At 36.1% G+C, this 21,921-nt stretch overlaps 1 protein-coding gene across 6 annotated transcripts in view; it reads right to left on the bottom strand.

Moving 5' to 3' along the window:
• Positions 1-21,921, bottom strand: part of LOC110396100 (inactive phospholipase D5-like) — a 304,755-nt gene that overhangs the window by 67,490 nt on the left and 215,344 nt on the right. For all 6 annotated transcript variants that reach the window (XM_021391423.1, XM_021391422.1, XM_021391424.1 and 3 more), the window contains one exon: positions 852-1,020. In XM_021391423.1, coding sequence (XP_021247098.1) covers positions 852-1,020 — 169 coding nt within the window. The remainder of the gene's footprint in view (positions 1-851; positions 1,021-21,921) is intronic.

Genomic DNA, 21,921 nt, shown 5'->3' with positions numbered 1-21,921 from the left:
TCAGTTCTTCAATATCTTAATTTGACAGGGTAATACTAAGTGGAAACCTGCCCTTACCACATTTCTAAGGTGACTGCTAACAAGAATTATTATTGTTTGATGGCACAGCATCACTGTAATGCATGCTTGTCTCATTTGCTAATTTGTGATTTTTCTTATTGTACTTTATTGCACAAGCTCTAACTCCCCACCCTTCAGATTCATTTTGAAAAGGTATGAGGAATCACCTGATACATTTAGTATCAGATAATTTATAAGTGTAATTCTACCCATCAATTTGGTTCCAGAACTAATCCACATACATGCTCTTTCACCTGATCAGTTTCACCAAAGGGAAAATAAATATTTATGGATATTCCCAAATTATGGATGTGTCTAAATAGCTACAATTTTGCAATTTTCTTAATTACTATTATATTTAATATAATATTTATATAATATATTAATATTATATATAATATATATAATATATTATATATAATTATATATTATATATATTATAATTATTAGTAAAATATAATTATTATATTATATAATATATATAATTATTAGTAGATTATAATTATTATATTATATAATTATAATTAATTATACAATGACATCCTTTCCTAAGGTGGAAGTGATATGAATGTGTTGGATGTGTTCCCTAGTCCAGTGTGCCACCACTCTCAGAAAACTAATACCTTGGCAGGACAATCCTCATGAGAAAGTGGGGTTTTTTTGTGGTTTTTTTTTTTTCAAACTACCCAAACAAATAGGTTTGCTACAGAGAAGGGCTGGAGCTCTAAAAAGTTCACAAACAACAAAAACAGATTGTTAAAGTCCCATCTTTTTGTGAGTCTAGAACATACCTGGCATGCTGATGGATGACTGTGATTGAGGTCCCACTGGGAAGATACTATGTCAACAGACTTTTCGGCCATATTAAGCAAATTCATCCAGCCTTGGAAAAGAGACAAGTGGGATGGTGCACTGTCTGAATAGTTGATCCCTTCAGGAATATTTTCCACAAGAGCAACCCTGAGAATAGATAAGGAAAAAATAACCACTTAACATTAACACTTATCGTTATAAAGAAGTCTCCAATTGTAAAAAATGCCAGGTTTGGGCCTATCATTCAACATCTGATCCTAGAAGCTCTCAGCAGTTGCTTATCTCACAGCTCATTCTGAAGTTGCCAACTGCCATGCTCTGCACTTCCCAAAGCAATAAAACGTGGAGATGACATAATGCTAAGGCAGTAAAGCAATTAAGCTTTTGAAACTCTGAAACATCATCTTAAACATAGAAAAGCTTAATTCTTATAACAAGATGGAACCAGTCCATAAGGAGAAGATGGGAAGCAAAAAACAATCTCTTAATTCTTTGCAATTCTTCATCCTTGCATTTAATGTCTCTCTTTAAGCAACGTGGCAAGGTGCACACTCCCTGACATTCTCATACTTCTGCTTTACAGCTGACATTTTGTTAAAAAAAAGTCTCTACATATGAATTTTCCCTTTCCAATTGCTCTAAGCTGCCTAGTTGTGCTGTTTTCTATTTTTTCTTTTCTTTTTTTCTTTTTTTTTTTACCTGCATAAGGCTTTGACTGTGATCCAGTGGTTAAGAAAAGGAGGACGATTATGCTTTTTTAAAATTTCCTGTTCTTTTTGAAAGGCTCCTTACTGCCAGTATTATTCAAAATGCTTGCAAATTACATACATTTGCATGCAACCAAGAAGCTAAAAAACATCATAGTAAACTGACAGTTTTAAACATGCCTCTCTATTTCAAGGAAATTTTGTTTCATTCAGTATGCTTGACTTCCTTAAATTACAGCAGGTAAAGCTCCTCGTTTCACTCAGTAGAGGAACATTAAAAATAATAACAAGTGAGAAGAGTGTCTTTACATAAACAGATGAAATTATCAACTTATACAAGTTGCACTTTTGCAAATGCCTCTTTTACTGTGACTCGCTCTTTTTCTTTGCAATCAAGTATAACAAGTATTTCCAAGACTGTTTCTATACTTATCATAATTATCAACTTTAGCAATATAAATATAATTTTTAAGGTTTTGTTTTGTTAGTAAATAATTATTATAAACATCTAGTATAAATGAGAATTGGGCACTTTCTGACTGCTGAAATCAGAACAGTTCTGTATCTTCTATTACTGAAATTCATCCTACGGTGTTACATAGAAAATTCTACAGCTATTTCAGAAAATCTAACATGTTTCTGAAGATAAGACATAAAAAGACTAAAGTTTAGTACTCTTTAATATTAGGGGATAGGAGGGAAGAAGAATTGTGATAATGTGGTAATTATCATGTGCTTATTTTTCCTGCCTGGCAAAAAGAAAACAACATCAAACTAACAGAAACAGGCACAGCTCTTCCTTTCATTAGCTTCAAACATTCTCTTATTCCCTAAAACAACTCAAACAACATACATATCACTAAACAACAATTACTGATGAGACACTCCACGACATAATTGAACATACTACTTTACTGATAAACATTAAAATTAACAGCATTACAGTAACATAATTGTAGCACCAATTAATTATTAGTAAGAAGTTAAAAACTCATTTTTTAATATATTCAAGTATAATTTATTCTAAAACATTCTAACTACCTTGTTTATAAAATTTTCAGAATAACTAGTGCTTTAAAAATAATCAACCCTCTTGTGCCAATTGCAATGCCATACTTTTAAAAATAAACTATTTTAGCCCAACACCCAAGGTTGATACATACATTTCTACTGCATCTAATACTCTTACAGAACTTATTAAAACTTTAGTTAGATCTCTCAGAAGTCTAGTTCGCTTCTTTTGGAACAGTTAACATTGCTAGGAGCCCCAATACAATTAAAAGCTTTCAGAGTGCCAGAGCTCTTTTAATACAACAAAGATAACTATCTACTATCTAAAGAGTGAGAAAACAAGGTACAGGAAGTAAAGTAATTTCTTAAGGGTGTAAAAAAGTAAAAAATACCACCATCAATCCAGTAGCAAAGATGATAAATGAATCCATGTCTTTCAGGGCCTCTTCCATTGCCCACCCAATCACACACAGATACAAGAAAGAGTTACTTTAAATATTCTCCAAAGACATTTTACATATCAAGTGATTAATCAAAAAAAAATCCATCAAATGTTGCTCTGATTTAACAATAGTTTAAAACTGCACATCATTTCCTAAAACCAAAAAAAAGATCTGACCAAAATTTCTCAGCGTTGCCTAATAAACACAGCAGTTTATGTAAAGAAATAGACAAGAACCCACAACACAGCTAATTGGATTGAATCTGTCCAGGTCACTTCTGGTGACTTGCAGAGGTGTTTCCTATAGACTGTACTGAACTGCTGTCTCATTGCAAAGCATTCAATTTTCCCCATCTTTGTCAAGCTGTAATTTGAAAAAAAATTAACACTGTTACGGAATCACTGGAATGCTGAGATAATTTGGGGATCATCTAGTACATCCCTCAAAGTTGGGTCAACTACAGCAGGTTGTCCAGTCAGGTTTTGAGTAGCTTAAGTATATCCAAGATAAAGAAAATTAACATTATTTTTGAGATTAGGGCCTTGATCCAGCCAAACACATAAATGCTTATTTCTGCCATGCTGACTTCACCTCATTTAGATGCGAAGTAGGGGAAAATGCTACAGTGTAATGTATATCTGTCTATACATTCTGTACTCAGATTCCACAAGCAGCTGGTAGCAGTTCCACAGAATGTAATATAAACATTGCTGTGGGTGTTGGCCATTGCTTTACAGACACATTTGAGAACTGATACCATGAAGATATGAAAAAAAATTGAGCTTTTTCTCTCATTCCACAGGTTAAAACCATTTACCTATTCAAAGAAAGCAGTATGGCAAATCTTCTAGGCAGAAAGAAATTCATCCCTTTCTTTAAAGGGCCTTTGTCAGATGCAAAGCGCTTCTTTCTTCGTAAAAAGCTTGCCTTGACTGTTGGAGTGAACTTGCTCTTTATGAATAAATCAGCTTCCAGTTTTTCAGTCTGCAATTCAACGCACTGCAGCACTAGGACTAGCTGAGGGACTTGACTGTGCAGCTCTTGCCATTTTACAGTATAGGTCTGGTCTGGTCTACATGATAGAAGCCAAATGCTTTCCACTTAGTGAAATCATTCTTCATAATGGATAGTATCTGTTCATGTATTTTCTAATCTTTTGTTTAAACAAGTTATAAGCACTTTGTGTTCTTTGGTAAAAGACATTTAATCTAGCGAGGGCAACAGTTAAAATGCTGTTCTCAGAGTTCAGACACTTCCTTTTAATAATGAACTAATTATGCAAAAAACCAAACAAACAAAAACAAAACCAACAACCCAACCTATAACCAAATCACCCAAACCACCACAATACATTCCCCTACCCATTCAAAAAACTCAACAGCAATCTCAAAATTTTAAAAAAGAAGAAAAAAGAAATAGTCGAACAAAAACATAAACAAGCAAACCACCAACCCAGTTTGTAAGGTAAGTGATTTTTGCCTTCACAATCTTCCCTCCTCCTTGGGCACAGCAGCAAAGTTCCAGTGCTTAGTCAAGAAGAGTTTTGTTCAACTTTCATCAAAAAAATTGAGTTCACAAGCCCCAATCCCATCAATAAAAACTAGACTTATTTCCATTTTGCTCCAATATGACCCACAAAGTGCTTTTTTGAATTTATAACAAAAAATTTCCAGGAGAGAAGGTCATTTACAGACCTCAAAGAAGATCAGATATAGTGACATAATTTATTCTGCAAAAGTGGCATATTATCAAAGCAAAACAGAACTAATGTAACATGGTGATTAAAATAGAATTTACCTGTGCTCAAAAGTCATTAGCAGATAACATTACACCTAGTAGATGTCTTTCCTCTCCCTGACTTCCTGGTGCTTTGTTTCACTTGATTAATGCCAACATAGCCTAGTCCCTTCAGTAATATAGCTGAATGTTCTCAAACATACCTCATGCAGACTGAGAAACTCAAAAGTAATGTATATGATTTCTGTGAAGTCACAGAGGGAGAGAAGGGTCAGAGCTGAGATTCAAGCTCCTCTAAGTGAACAGAAATGTGGTAAGTTGTACAGTAGTATTTAATGCCTACAAAGGTACAGAACTTGACCTCTATAATAGACATTTCTGAGCTCAGCTACATGACTCACATTTAGAAATTAAAACTGAATTCTGTCCCAGACTGAGGATACCCCTTTTTTTCTAACAATCTGTAGATCAGAAAACAAGATTCATTTCTGATCTCATATCTTATTTTTTTCTCCTTGAAAGGAAACGGTCTAGGATCTGGGTTAATTAGAGTAGAAAGAGTGCTAGCACAGTGAAAATAGGCAGAAGCTATGTTTGCCCCTTCAATAAACTTAGTATATTAACAAATGTTCATAGCTTTGCTTAAAATGAGCTCCAGTAAGTCTATATCCAGAGTCATACACAAGAGGACATCCAGGTCTAATGCACTCGAATGACATCTGAATTTACACATTAAAGGGAAGAAATTTAAGAACACACTCAACCATTTGTATGAGATAATAAAGAAATGAAAGATAAAGTACGTTGTTGTCCTAAGGCTGCTATAATTGAAACAGGAGAAGAATAAAATAAAACAAAGAAGGAAAGGAGCATGAGTCATGCCCTTAAATCAAGGTTCTAGGTAAACATACCCACTTTTAACCCCTATCACTTTCTTTATCCAGAAGCTCTGGAACCAACAAACCCTGCCCCGGAGGACCACAACACCTCCCAGAATTCGAGCTCCCCCTTGGTTATACCTCTGCAGTCTTAGTACCCATTCAGACACCAGTCATTCCAGCTGAGGTTTTCACTGTCACCTTCAAGCCTTCTACTCCCTCCCACCTTGTATCAGTCCTACCACACTTCTTCCTGAGATCTAGTCAGCTGTAACATTAGCCAATACCATCTTCTCTTTAGCTCAGCAGAACAACAGCTGGAGTTCTTATTACTGAAAGGGAATAAGAAATATCCTAGGAAAAGTATAATTACTATTTCAAAATTGCACAGAACAAACTCTCTGAGAGAAAAAGTGTCCTAAAAAATAAATAGAAGAAAAGGAGGTATTGGCACCATTTATCAGTACATTTGGCTGTTTCATTACAGTTAGTGGTAAGGACTTGGAAGGGCTGCTTAAGAGGATTCTTTGATTTAGATCTGCAGTAAACACAGATGCGTTTAGATTTCTTGTGTTATAGATTCTGCGAACATACAGCATAGATCTCCAGGTACAGAGCTTTACCTGAACATTTCTGAGTATTTAGTAGAGCAGATTAGTGTGATGCTTAAATTAAAAAGCTGCTATAAGTGCTTCCCTAATGAATACATATTTTTCAAATTATTATATGCAATCAGTGATAAAACACTGCAATGAGCATATTAACGTTTCTCACTTTAAGAAATCAAACTGTGCTGGAATTCTAGGGATACACAACACCAGTCTTTGTTTGAAGGAATATTCTTCATCTCCTGATTGTCTTCATATTCAGAATCCGGCTGGAAATTATTCTGGAAGATTACAGTAACCATACACAAGATATGAATGTAAAAAGATGAAAAATGAGGACATCGTATATTTAACTAGATGTTAAAATCATATTTCCTAAATTCCCTTTCCCTGCATATAGGAACTGCAACTGAGAGGGATATAAAAGGCAGTGGTTTAACAGTTGATAGTACACATCTGAATGGGACCACTTGACTGCTACATTCCAGCATATAAGGAAATAGAGCCATAGCTACAGGCTAAAGCAGCAAAGCAGCATTTCTCCCAGCTGCTTCAAGCCAAGGAGGCATATACCACTCCTGGGCTTCTGAACTTCATCACATATAGTCAGCAGCTCCTCGGTCACACTTGGGCCAATGTGGATGCCACAAGGTCATTTTGACACATGAAAGAGCCACAATATTTTACACCACAAATGCAAAATACAGAGATAATTTGTTAAGTAAATATATAGCTAGAGATGGCTAAGCTGTTCTGTATCTATTACAAGGGGTTTGACAGACCTTCTCACTCATGGCCTAAGTTCTGTGACTGTGGTCTGTGACTGGAGTCAGAACACACAGCTCTCCCTTCAGCCAAATGTGTTGTCCTGTTTAACATGCATCTGCAGGAGGCAGCTGTGGCACAAGAGTGGGAATAAAGAGCCCTGCCAACTTCAAGCGTTCACTGAACTCCATCCTTCAGAGCTTCAGCTAATCCTTAAAACTAGTAGCTGCTTTCTAGCTTTCCCCTTCCAAGTCTGTCCCTTCTTTGCACTTGGTCCCCTTCCAATTTTTCCAATTGGTGTGCAGAAGGAATTAACGCAGGCTACTATCCACTTGTATTTTCACACCTCACCACTAAGCCTTTTTATACTTTTCATAAGCAACTAGGAGACCATTTCATTACTGCTATTACCACACAGCTTCTTTTGTGCCCACTCACCACAATGTGTACAATGCCAACTACAGCATTTAGACAAGTACAATGCATCCATCATTTTAAGGTCCAGATTCTTAGTCAGTGGTTACCTCAGTGAAACAACATTGATTTTCAAAAGTTGAAGATTAGACTTGACTCTCTAGGACTAGAAAAAATAACTATACGCACTCCAGGAATATCTCTTCTCTTTGGACAGTCCTATGGATCATTATGCAAGAAAAAGATGATTGCCTCTCTCCCATACCTCACTATCAAAAGAACGAATGTACTCCCCCCCCAAAATCCTACTGTTTCAGCTCCCCTTATGTGACAAGTAACACAAAATTTAACACATCACAGACATTATTTTCAAATGAAAGACCTGTTATACATGAACACGAATCATCGAAGGTTCAAAAATGTGAACTTCTAATTATATGTATTTTAGGTGATATTTCAGGTGTCCTATTTAATCATTTCTCTTCAATGGGAATCCTTCAAGAACTGATGAGCACCAGATCATCAATACCTCAATCCAGCCTGTGTCAGCAGCTCTTGAAGACCCTCTGTATTGTGTCAGAAGTAAGCAGAATTGAAATGTACTACAGATTCAACACTATCCTCATGGTTCAGAACCCAGAAAAGTACATTTACTATTCAACTTAACACAAAAATGTGCTTGGATTGACTGATAAGGCCAGTAAAGATATAAAAGAGACAGAATTTGAACCAAATCAGTACAGCATTCATCTGACTCTTCCCACATACTAATGGGACATTTCAAAATTAATAATCAATAGGAAGGACATCCCACTTTACATTATCTAGTCATGTAATTCTTTGCTTGCCATCATAATTTTGGTTTGTACCCTATTTCAATTGATTAATTCCTACTGATAAGAGACAATTTTTCAAGACTCAAGTGACTTTTGCTTCACTGAACAATTGCTTGTTTGAAATACTCAAAAACTGTTCTCAAATGCAATGGTGACACTTTTGTCAAAGAAAGCAACATTATCTCTAGACACTAATCATTCATTTCAGCAGAGACTGTAGCTGAATTTCACATATGAGAAAGCACATCAATACAGAGGTCAAATGTTCTGTTCATGGCTTTCTTCATGCATAGCAGATATAAGCCTTGGGGATACATGTAAAATTCATTTAGCGTACACAGACTAAGAGTAGAAATTGCCATCTGTTCCTCATATATATTTGGGCTTTATAACATTTTCATTAGGCTAATGTAACAGTATGTCCTAACCGTGACAAGAAGTACTAAGATTTGGCTCTAACATACCTATGTTCTCTTCATGTCTAAAAGATGCTGCAAGACTTTTCAGCACCTTAACACGTCAGAACAACTTTTATTTAGACCATGATTTCACAACAGTGTTTTAAAGACAATGCGGGAATAATAGTTTTCATTGTAATCTTCCAAAAAATTAAAAAACAAAAAATACACAAATGAAGAAGTATGCCAAATTAATGTTCACAAATGACTGACATTTATCTGGGGTCACAACAGCAGCTCAAAAGCTCACATCTGCTCAACAAAACTTCAGGAGAGTAACAAATTTCTCCCATAAAACTTTCTCTATGACTACCACAACTTTGTTTTTTCTTCCCCTTATTTCTCATCATTTCCCTCCCTCAGCTTTTTCTAGATGCTCAAAAGTTCATTCCAGCTCACTGCGGAGTATTTTGTGACAGAGAACAAAGAATTTATCTCACAGATATCCTTTCATTTTTATGATATTTTACACAATGAAACAAACTCTCCTTGCCAGTGTTCAAAATGCATCATTTTGAATGAACTGTTCTCTCGTGGGAGATTTTCTTACTCGTGCTCTTGAGAAAACATTAGGAAGCAGCCAGAGAGTGGGGTCAGCAAAGTCCTTTTGTGGGATCATTAGGCTTCCTAAAGCCAACTGGCTGAGTCCTCCACATTTCTCTCTCTGCATTCTTTACACAGAACAGCTTGCTCCATCCATGTGCCGCATTTTCTTTCACCATCTTTTGCTTTAGTTCTTCTCCATTTCCATTCCTCCCAGTTCTCCTATTTGCCTTAACTCTTTTTATTTTCTTCTGTATATTACATGCTAAATGACCTCTTTACTCTTTGTTTTGTTCCTTGTAGCCTTCAGCTTATTAAATCTCTTCCAAATGAGTTCCCTGGCAAAAATCAGTGTTGCTATGAAATCTTCAAGACAGTTCTGTGCGTGTTCTGTTCTGCTCCTCCACTATCTCTGATTTGTCTGTGCAGACTGAAAGCTCTTCAGTAGTAGAATTCCTTGTTACTCCAGCATCAGTGACTAACACAACATCTGCAGAAAAATCCTAGTAATCATTGCAGTAGAAAAAAGTAGCGTGGGGCTATAAAATGTGATATTCAGGGACAGACTTCTAAGTATTGATGCTTACATCGCCATCACTCTTTACATTAGAGGAATAAAGCAAGTCTTATCTTGGCAGTCTCCCGGTACCAACAAGTGCTGCTCTATCAACTAAGATTTTTAATTATTTCTGGTGATAGTTCTTTGAAAGTTTGGCACAGGTTACTTTTAGTTGTAATAAACAGGAAAAACAGATAAATTGATTTAGAAGCACATTTACCATACATATACACAGCTTACATGGCAATACAGCAAGCCATGGACAATGAGTTGGGACTTAATTTAAAGTTCCTATCTGAAATGGAAAAGTTTCCCAGGAGATCAAGCATCCACGCCCCTGCTACTTCAGGCAATTTTTTATATACTTTTATTCCTAAATTATTCAGTTGAAGAAAAGATAATGGGACTGGGAAGGGTTTTTACCTCCACTTTTCATATTGGTATATTATTATCTTGCATCTCTCATAGGCAGAGATTGTCTCACAGTATATCCTTTACTGCTCTATCCTATATCTTCAGTAGCCCATCTCCCACCTTGGAATTCCTCTCTCCTATGATATTTCTATGGATGACAAACATTTTCCTTCTTAGCTTTCACTCGCCACGGCCAAGTGCCTTTAGTGTCTTTTTTATTAAATATGCTTTTAATTCATAGAAGCTCCTTGTTTTTGCTTGCAACTACTCAGCATGAGTTCAACCTTACTGGACACTGATGGCAAGACTTATGTATAGTAATCCACGTTAAAACTTATCCCTGCCTTTCAAACTGACATAATAATTCCTTTGCACTTATATCTATAAATTCCAAACAATTCTGTCTTCTTTTATTACAGTTTCCCTAAGGAATTGCTCACATCAAACATTGCAACAATGGAAAATTCAAGTGAAATTATACTTGGAAGCCTAGAAGTGACTACAATCAAACTTAATCAAAATGGCATGTATATCCCCATAAGAAATCAAAAGATATCTAAGATCCATTATAACCTCACAAATTTGAAAGACTTCTCCCATTTTCAGTCAGAGGAAAAGGTATTTCTGTATCACCAATATTTATTTTCTGCTTCCAGATCATATATCTTCTGGTTCAAAGTCAATTCTGATGATGTCTGCAGGGAAATGTATCTTTAGGAGGCTCTAATCAGTTGGTGTTTAATTCACACACCTAGTTAGAAAACTGACTAAAACAGAATTTTGTCATTCCCTGCTTCTGCATGACTGCTAGATTTTGTGAAGTTCAATGAGTGAAACAAAGCAAAAAGAAGCTAAGAATAAACAGACCAATTGAATGCCAGATGAATGCTGAAACATGGAACAAACTTAAGAAAATGTTTTTAACAACTCTTTTTTGAAACTGCAAACATTCTAGCAGAATAGCAAAAACTAAGGTAGCTGTATTTCTCTGAAAGTTGCTTCTGAGGATATTTTATCATTATTTTCAATTCATCCAAGATGACCACAGAACCTGAGCTCCATGAAAAAATGAAACATGAGAAATGTTGTGAACCAGAGGACAAAAACAAGGTGCAAATACAGGAAGTCTGGGAAGAGCAATTTTGAGGAGTTAACCTAATCACTGATAAGAAATTGTAGAATTGTATCATGATATGGATCTGCAAGAAAAAAAAGCTAACAAATTCTACTGAAAGACCCAGAATTAACCCTTAGCAAAAATGCTAAAAATAGCCAAAATGAAGAATCACCTATGCCATACTGAATTCTATGGAAGGCAGACACCCCTCTAAGAAATGAGCACGAAGAACTCTTGTAAGTATCAGGAAGAACACCACAGAAAATAAGGAGCTCCAATCTCGACATCAGTAAACAAAACACCAAACACTATCACCAAATAATTCAGGCTTGAAGGGACCCTTGGAGGTCATGTAGTCTAACCTCCTGCTCAACATTGTCCACCCAGCTCAGCTTGCTTAGTGTCTTGTCTGGTGAAACACTGAATATCTCCAAGGACAGAGATTCCACAGTCCTTTCTGGGTGCCTCTTTTGATATTTGATCTCTCTCGCAATGACAAAACACAACTTCTGTACTTGACTGGAGCTTCCTATGCTACAATTTATATCCATTGCATCTCATTCTATTACTGGGCATCCTCGTAAAGAGTCCAGCACTCTTGTCCTTATAATCAATTATATGACAGTCATAGAAAACAGTAAGACCTATTCTTCTGCCATTCTCCAGGTTAAACTGTTCTCTCAGCCTCTCCTTTTGCCTAGCACACTTGACTTCTCTAACCACTCCAGTGATCTGCTGGATTTCCTCCAGTGTGTCAGCTCCAGACTGGACACAGTACTCCAGGTGAGACCTCACAAGTGCTTAACAGATGGGAAGAATCATTCCTCTTGCACTGCTGGCTGTACTCTTGCTGATGAAGGCCAGTTTGTATCTGCCCTCCTCTGACATTCAGCTTGTTGTCTTACCAAGACCCTCAGATCCTTTCTGTAAAATTGCCTCCAAGCCAGTCTTACAGGGTTATTCCAAACAGGAATATGCAGGACACTGCATTTTCCCACTTCTCCACTCTGTCAGGCTCCCTCAAAGGACTTGCTGAGAATGACTCTGTCCTACTGCACAGGACACTAATAAACATATTAAACACTCTGGCCCCAGTACTGATAAACCCTGTAGGATGTCACTACTAAGGAGCTGCCAGATGAATTTGTACAGATGATCATAAACCCTCTGAAGGTAAAAGTACAGCTCATATTCTATCCAGTTTCTGCTCTTCCTTGATGAATGACAAGGGCATTAACCAGAGCATCAGTTGAATGAAACTGTTGAAACTGCTTCTTATTAAGCCACAAGTACAAAACGTGTCTTTATATAAGTGAAGCCAGCATTTTCTGATTATTTGAATGTAGTCCAACAACTTCTCAAGATTATTTTGACATTTATAAAAGCAGAATTTGCAAACTACAATCCATGAAAAGATTTGCAGACAGAACACAATATCTCTAAATAGGTAACAAAAATAGAGAGCCATTTCCTCAAATCACTACTACACAATTTAAATGCAATAAGAAAACTATTTTAAATGAAAAATTAAATTATTAAATCAGAAATAAAGAGTCTATGATAAGGGCAACTGATATTTTTCACTGATTTAAAACGAACAACAATCTGGGAAATTAAACAGTCTGTGCTAATGAGAAAATATCCCTCTCTACTATCAAGGCTCCTGCAATTCTTCATTTATAGCACTCATTCTTGTTTTCTATCTGTAAATGAATGATTTTCAACTTCGGAATGTTAAGCTTTATAAGTTTTCTACTACTCAAAAATCGTAAGGTCATCTCTTTTTTCCCCTTTAACGCTCCTTGACTCTTTTACAGAATTACCAGGTTCTTTTCTAATATTGACAATGGTTTTCAAACTCTTTTTGGAGAAAACTGAGTTAAAATATTTAAAAGTGTTGACCTTGAGGATCACAGACTATTTAGAAACTGCTGGTACCTTTCCTGTTCATTATTTTGCAGTATCCACTGTTGTCTTTACTTGTGATAGTTTCTCATCCACAAAATGATTTGCTCAGAATTATCAAGTAGACTCACTGCATCACCGTGTTAAAATAGTCAGGTACATTATCATAGGCAATATTTTAATCCAAGAAAATCTTTTACAAAATCAAGGGGTATTTTTATCCCTCGTTCCAACATCTGTGTGCTAAAGAATTATATGATGTTGACTTTATTTTCTTTTTAAATAGAGGATGTGTTGACCTACAAACACTACTCAACAAAGAATAAGACTCCAAGTAACCTATCCCAAAGAGATAGATGAAAAGAATTTTACTTGACTTAATCATGCATTGAGTAAATTAAAAAAAAATGCAATACAGAAGTAATATGTAAAACTTGCTTTCTACAGTGAATCAGATATACAGTAATGATTAATTAAACAATTACAGAGCAAAACCTGTAAGACATTAAAGGTGGATGCATAAAACCAAAAGTAAAGCTTATTTCAAGGAATACCAATTAATAAAGCAAACACATTTCCTAATAGACTCCAGTTCAGCCACTGTGCTTATAAAAGAATTTAGCAATTTGAAGCTGGAAATCTGTATAAACACAGGTTTAAGTACAGAGAAACAGTATTAGCTTAATTTATACTAAGTGATTGGGTATCTATCTTATCTAGATCCAAAATAGGAGGAAAAGTAGTTAGTCACTCAAGTTCTTCTTTTTCCCTGCAAAAAAGCTCCGTGTGATTTCATTTTCCTATATCCAGTATTTTCTGCCCTTGTATTTTTTTTAGTTAACACAAGTACAGGTAGGTTTGTCTAGGCTGCCTGCAGAACCCGCAGCAGCTAAACTACCACTCATTCTTTCCTTATTCTGATTCAGAACAGTTATCATAAACTCTGTATGACAGCATGTAACAGTAAATAACATACTGAGGCTTACTAAGAGAGCAAGGATTATCTGACAGGTGCACATGGCTAAAATCTCACTTTCAGACTGCAGGATAGAAACATTTGATGAAAAAACTCAGCAATACTTTGAGGTAGGAATTGCCCATCTTCTCAGCAGTTCCACCCACTCTAGCATATCTCCTGCTATTTCTATTTTATAGATTTAATGAAAGTTACTACAGCTAACTTTCTAACTAGATTAAAACTAAGCTTTTTTTTTTTTTACCTTATAATCTAGTACTTAGTATTTCAAAACCCCTCTTCCTGTCTACAGAAGGAGAAAGACATGAAGATTTCAGATCTCCTCTGTTCCCAACAGCAATGAAACCTCAGGGATGAGAAGGCGCAGAGGACTTTACTTCTGCGTAGTGGTACTCAGTTATAACTGACAATAGATGTGTAAATATTTCAAAATGCCATCCTCCTTCCCATCTCCCTCCCCAAAACTGGAAAAACCAACAAAAGAAAAAAAACATAAAACCCAAAGCCACACTTTCCTGAAAGCAGAATTCCTATGTTCTACTTCCCTTTAAGCAAACTGTGCCAATCAATAGAGATGCTGTGACAGGACAAAAATCTCACAGTGTGTCTCTGGCCCTTGGCCCCAGTGGTTGTCAATAAACACCACATTTGATCAATGAGATGTGCAGCATCTTCAAAACAAAGCCACGGTTACTGAAATAGGGGCAGTGCTACAAATAGTCTTATATTAATGATGATGGGATTGGGAAAGGAAATAAAATACCAGGTCACCTCTCCTATTCATCCACTGGCAGACAAAGACACCTCACAAAATTGATGATGTTGCATGCCAGTTTTTTTTTTTTTTAATGGAAACTGCATTTCCAAGAATCCCCACGAGTCCCTTGCCTGAGAAGGCAGATGGTGGATTGTGGTGAAGAAAAACAAATTAAGCACTAGCCTCCCTAAAGTCAATAATAAAATTCCTAACAGTTCAGTTGGAACAGAACTTAGCTGAAGCTTAATCATTTTAAATAGCCTTCAAAAAGCCTACACATAAGGGATTCTACAGTAGTTCACTTCTCAAACCCATTAACTGTCTGTTTGATCTCATTAATGCTCAACTTTAGTTAATTCTGGCCCAGCAGTCTTTTGTATCTCATGAGTTTATGCATATAACAAAAAGAATAATCACTATGTAGATGAACCACTTTAACTTGTGAGACCTAAAAACTTCAAGGGAACATTTTTAACAGGCTAGCTTAAATGGTTATAGATGATCAAAAGCAGAGTAGAAAGAAGCCACTCAAGGATGTTTAACATGTTCTGCAAGTCCCTGCTGACCCCTCAATAATAAAAATCAAAAAATAACAACAATAAAATAAAGACACACTCTTCCTTTAGACTCTTACTCATTCTGCTGGCCTTATGAACCTTGCATTGTTTCCTACCCACAGTTGTCAGATGGCAGAAAACACATACTTACCCTGGCCTAGTCCCTCATATGATGATTAAAGTGCCTTTCTGAAAGGGCAGATACAAAGGAAAGCTAACTGCCCAGTTCTTCTGCTCTCCATAAAGGCAGCAGCCACCTCCTCACCTGGATGTGAGTGCAACCTCGGGACTGTCAGTGCTGCTCGGCTCAGTTTGAGTACATCTCTCAGATCTAGGGTTACCCAAAGAAACATTCTGATTGTGAGACCAACGTTCACTGAAGGGGAATATGGCTAAAATGGTAGCAGCTTTGGAAATACAGAGTTTTGCATGTTTGGGGTAGGCTTTAAAATGTGGTAAATTTTTCATTTTCACCTGCAACAGTTTTTTTTTTTTAAAAAAAAAAACCACTCACTTTTATGGATTATTTTCTGGCTTTCAGCTCCCAGTTTCTGCCTAATTTGCATGTTAGAACACAAAGTGAAGCAGAAGTTACAATGAGGTAAGGTGAGAGGACAGAGCTAGCAAAAGCAATTAAGAGTACTCAAAATAATTTAAAAAACCATCATGATGCTGATAATGACAACATAAGCATATTGCCTGGTCTATTCTAGCTCTAGAATAATTACACAGTGAAGAATTTCCTGGACATAGAGAGTAGCCACAGACATAATCAAGACTGAACAAATGACTGACTTTAATTTTGCTGAACTGTATTAAGGTCAGAACTTACTCCTGTGCCTGGGGAATGTTATAACAATATTCCAGTAACTTCTTTTAAAGAATTAAGATCAAGTCTTTGCTAAATAGTGTTTTCTCTGCTTTTATGAGTACTGCACAGATGAGAAATAAACCACTCGACTATTATTTTGACCAGACAATTTCCATTCTATTGACCCTATCTTTATTAAGCTGTCTTCTGACTTGATTTTTGTGACAAATACTTACCTACATGATCAATACTTGCTTATGTTACAATGCATTCCTAAGAGAACTCTTTCATATATTAAGGTAGCACCTGGAAATCTATCTTGGGTAAGAAAATGTAGGTTAGATAACAACACAGCCATTACAGTTATTTAGAGCACACAGGTAAACAATTTTAAATCATTCTTATTTTTTGCTCTGTAGATCCCTGTCCTACCATCCAGTTTCCAGTACCAGTGGGGTGAATAGACTCACTGTTTCATTTGCCATATACAATCAGAAAAATAGAGTTTTTAAGACAAGTCTGCTTATAACAGCAAAGATTTTTCACACCTTACCTATGTACACTGTAAAATAATCTTCAAATTGCATGACTGGAAAATAATTTGGGAAATTAGTTTGATCCCTGGAAGAAGAAACTGAAATTCAAAAGGATTCCCTGAGTAGTATGTCTCCTCAAGAGTATAAATGAAAACAAAACTACAGAACGATAAATTCTAACAGAGGTTATCAAAAAGAAAAGCAGCACAAGCAGGAGAGATCTGAGACGAAAGTAACAACTGTTCAAACAGGCAAAAGGTACGTAAGCACTTCTTAAGAAGCCAAAGGTATGCTCCCAAATGTCATGATATATTCAGCCTTTGAAGTTTAGGGCAGACATTTTAAGTACTGATCCTTGGAAATGGATTTGGCCTATTCCTGTTACTCCCTTCTGTGTAGCGTCAATGGAAACGAGCTGAAAGCAGAGGAATACGAGATGCAGACTCAAGATAACAGAACTGTGAACAGCTTGATATGGTGGGGCACATTCTGCCTGAAAACTACTTTCAAATATAAATAGCAAGCTTTGAACAGAAAACAGACTCCAGACAAAAACAAAATACTGATGGTCTTAAGTGACATGAAAGCTATCTCTTCTAGACACAACTGGCACAGACACCAAACACTTCTAAACTTCCCCTAATTGTAAATAAGTAAACCCATAACAGTACCCCAAAATGAAACAGGATATCCATGTTGTAGTGAGCAGTGGACTTCATAGCACAAAAATACTACATAACCTCAGAATAAACAAAATAAAGCAGTTCGGAGTCAATTATAAATGAATTTTGCTATGTATTTAATTCATTATTACTGTGTGAATACTAAAAGATATCCCAATAATTTTATTACCCATAATTATGGTCTGGCATTTTAGTTACTGAAAACAAAAACTGTAGCTATAGAACGCATCAGTGAGCCACAGCAATATGATCTCATGTAAATAATTAGTTCTGCTTTAAAGCATGTGAAAGATGAAAAAAATGCACCACTGCCTTCTCAACAGATTGCCTGATGACAGTGGGGCCATTTATGAAAACCAAATGCTTTTAATGATTTCCAGCCTCCTATTATATATCAAATAACTAAAAGATAGCAAACACCAAAAATAAAGATTAGGACAATAAACTGACTTGCTATTGAAAAAAAATCCTATTTTTAAAATAACTAAACACATTATGAAGCGTTGTTGACAAAATAGTCTATGCTTAACAAATCCCTTCCAATCCTGTCCAAAACTACACACTTTGAACAAGTTATGTTTTTTTTTTTCTTTTTTCCAGTTTTCACATAGATAAATTCTCTCCTGAGATATCAAGGATACATTGGGCTGCCTTTGCTTGTATACAACCAGTTACTGACTGGTTTATATTTGGGCTTTCTGTTGTGCTATAAGGAATGAAAAGATCGTGAATGAACCCAGTTCACTATAGGAAATAAAATTACAGCATATTTTCAGCAAAATGTTATTGAGAGTTAACCAAAATGTTTTGCTTCTAGTTAGTAGACCTACAAAAAATAACAGCATTTCTAATGAAAATCACTTTTTTCAAGGTTGACTTCAAATTGCCAAGAAGATTTCACTAGCTTAAATATGTTTTCTATTACATCAGATTGTTTTTGTCCACTGGAAGTGAGATGTTTTTTAAAAGCACAGAAAAGAGCTAATGAAACAGAATTACTCCTTCCAGCCCACATACAGACTTCAAGTAGTTTACAATGTAATAAATGCTGTAATAATACAATAAATAATAAATGCTTTGCATACCAAATATATTTTAGATTCAAATAAACATTGTTGTTAATTAGATAAATCTTGTTACTAAGAATGTACTTTTTGCTGTCATCATGTTATCAAAAAAAAAATCTCAAGTATTTAAAACGATCTAAGTTTTGGGGAAAAAACCTTATTTGTGAGACAGATCCTCTCTAAATGAGAGAGACCAAGCAGTCACCAGATGACCAAGCAGAAACTACTGCAGCATAATCTTGTAGCGGTATTTTCAACTTCCAACTCAGTAGGTTCCTGCACTAAACCTCAAACATGGTAATTCATCCTCCAAAGAGGTAACAGTACTCCAAGAGAGAAATTTAGAAACAAGAAACAAGTACCCTAAGAATGCAGATGAACTCTTTGCTGGTCCCAACAGCAAACACAGCTCACTGCCAGCCTGGCTGCAGTTGGGCTCTTGTCCCGCATAGGGTCAACTGCTGAGGGGAGATTTGAGAAGCATTTTAAGAAAAAGATGGCAACAGTTTTATAAATAAGCAAAATGTTTGATGGTAAAATTAAAGGGTGTGGAGGCTGACATAAACAATGATCATTATTTCACTTAGCAAAGTGACAGAAAATTCAGTAACGTCATCCTCCACTCCTGCTGATTGTTATCCTTTCCATTTAAATTCAACACTAGTATGGGTCTAGCACCACAAGCCAGGCTGAGGTGGGCAGTGCTTTGCCTTTAAAGCAGTTGCAGCTGCAGCCTGCAGCTGCTAAAGCAACAGAAGAGAGCCTTCATGAATTTTAAAAGAAACAAACAAAACCAAAAAAGCTGGAAACACACTCCATCCCCCCAGAAGCAAAGAACATTTCTTTATATTTTTCTCTTTCTGCTGTAGAGATGGACAATGCTTATTTCTGCTGTATCTCATGACATCAGGTATTCTTCTCAGCTGGCCACCATGCATACAATGTGATGATCTTTCAGCATGCATTATCTGTCTAAAATGCTGGCACTGAGCCATGGGACAGTATTTACAACATACACTCATAAGAAAAAAAAAAAGACACAGAAAGCAGATTTCAAAGTACCACTACTATTTCTGAACTTGAATACATATGGTAGCACAGAAACAGAGTATGTCCTGGGGGTTAAGGAGCAATATCTAAGGCTTTTCACTATACCTCTAGCTGTATTGTACTCCTAACTTCCTAATGTTTCGGAAGATAGACCCATACTACAGTTATTAATAAAAGGCCAATCAGCATTCTTCCCTCCCAAGATGGTGTGAGGTGTAGGGAGTCTATTAAGCTTTAAATGGTATGTCAAAAGAAAGTGCCCATTTTTCATTGCCACATAAAGTATGAGTTCAATGAATTCTCATTAACTGAAACCTGGAAGGAAAAAAAAAGTTCCATACCATCATCATGATGGATTGCGGGAGCTGGAGAACACAGGAGAGAGAGGACGCAGCAAGAAACTGATTTTTCCCAAGACCTTCTCCTGACTTCAAATACAAAGTAATTGAGTTTTAAATATAAGGTAGCATTTAGAAAACAAGTGGTTACTCTTTGATCTTTGCTACTGATTAAATACCACATCTCTGTACCTCCCAAAGAAAATAAAAGCAAACCTTATATTGTCTGGGTTTGACTCAAAGTTTTTACCGCCTTTAGTTGATATTCCAAATAAAATCACTTTGGTTATAACTAGGAACAACAAAGTCAAAATTTATGAGTTAAGACTCTTGTAAAGAAAAGTTCTAGTTTATTTCCAGATACAAGAGAAACAAGTAGCACTAGAAATTCTTTCAACTGAAAAAACTTACAAATAATTCTTTCCAAGAATTTCTACGCATGATCTAGTTCTCTAATGGCATACTATGTCAACATCATCGGAGTGGGTGGAAAAAGTAATGTATTTTTTATTATAACACTTAAATATTCCACAAATGCATTAGGTCAGTATCTAAGATAATGCATACAATATTAATGCCATAATACGTATAACACATTGTTAGATTTTGCTCTCATATATTACACTGAATACTAGAGTATCACCCAGATTTTTCTCAGAATATGCTGCGAGAATCTTCAAATACATTTTCCTGACTCTTTCCTGGGTGCTCACACAAAAATTAGACAAGATTGAAATATGTGTATTAATTACACACTGGTGTGTCATGCTGTTGAGCTCACTATGTTAACTTGACCAGAAAGAGCCACTGTTCCCTGATATTGCTGAATAAAGTAATGCTCATGAAGAATTTGTATGCACTTCAGTAGCGTTATGAAAAAGTCCCTGGAGAAGACATATTATTTTGGCTTATTATTTATACTTGTGCAAAACATTCTGTAGGTACTAGTGACAATCCACAGAGACGTTAACGTGTTGAACTGCAAAGGACCAATCCTACTTGCCTGCCTCATGAATCATCTGAAAAAGCAAATCTGTAAAGCAAAGATGAAATGTAGCAGAACAAATACAGTGGCTTAATATAGGTGACCACACTTCAGAGAATGTCTAAAGATCCCATATGGAGCAAAGGAGGGCTAAGAGGATGAAATTATTACATTGTTACAGGAAACATATTATTATTCTAGTAAGAAAAAAGTAGATATTAACTACTCCATTCTTTTTCAGCCCGATTAGGAGAAGAAAATAGCATCCTTGGAAACAGTCTTAAAATATAATATGTGGGACAGATGATAATTTCAGCTGAGACATGAAAGAAAATAATTTTAAAATTTTCAGATCAAAGTTCAAAGCCTGTTTCAAATTCTAGATGAAGTATTCACCATTCTTTTGCACCAGATAATACTCTTATATTCATTAAATCTACTTGGTTTAAGCAAAAAGACAGAATCTATCCAGCTCAGCCCTCCACTGAGAGTCAATGGCACAGCCCTGTGCATTTCCCTTGGCCACTGCTATACAGGACATCAGCACCCACACACAGTTAAAATCTCTGCTGAATGAAAGCTGACCCTCCCACCCTGCTTTTCTATAGAGCTTCTAAGTATAGAACACTTAGGCAGGGGAAGATGGTGCCATTTTGGAGCTTACAAAGCAGTCCGTCCTTGTGCACCAGAGCACCAACAGAGAAGATCACCTCTTAGCCAGTTATTTTCTATTAAAAAAAAAGGTACAGACAGCAAGCACTCTGTGCCAAAGTCCTGAAGTGACTGAAAAATACTGGTGGGTCTTACTGATGGCATAAGCTTCTCTCCCACTGCTTGAAACTGTATTTCAGCTATGCCAAAACTCCCCTAAATCCTTACTCAGCAGTGAAATA

Source organism: Numida meleagris, chromosome 3 (assembly GCF_002078875.1).
Source record: "Numida meleagris isolate 19003 breed g44 Domestic line chromosome 3, NumMel1.0, whole genome shotgun sequence".
NCBI classification, from domain to species: Eukaryota; Metazoa; Chordata; class Aves; order Galliformes; family Numididae; genus Numida; species Numida meleagris.
Note: the sequence above shows the minus strand (reverse complement) of the source record. Positions and strands in the feature narration are given on the sequence as shown.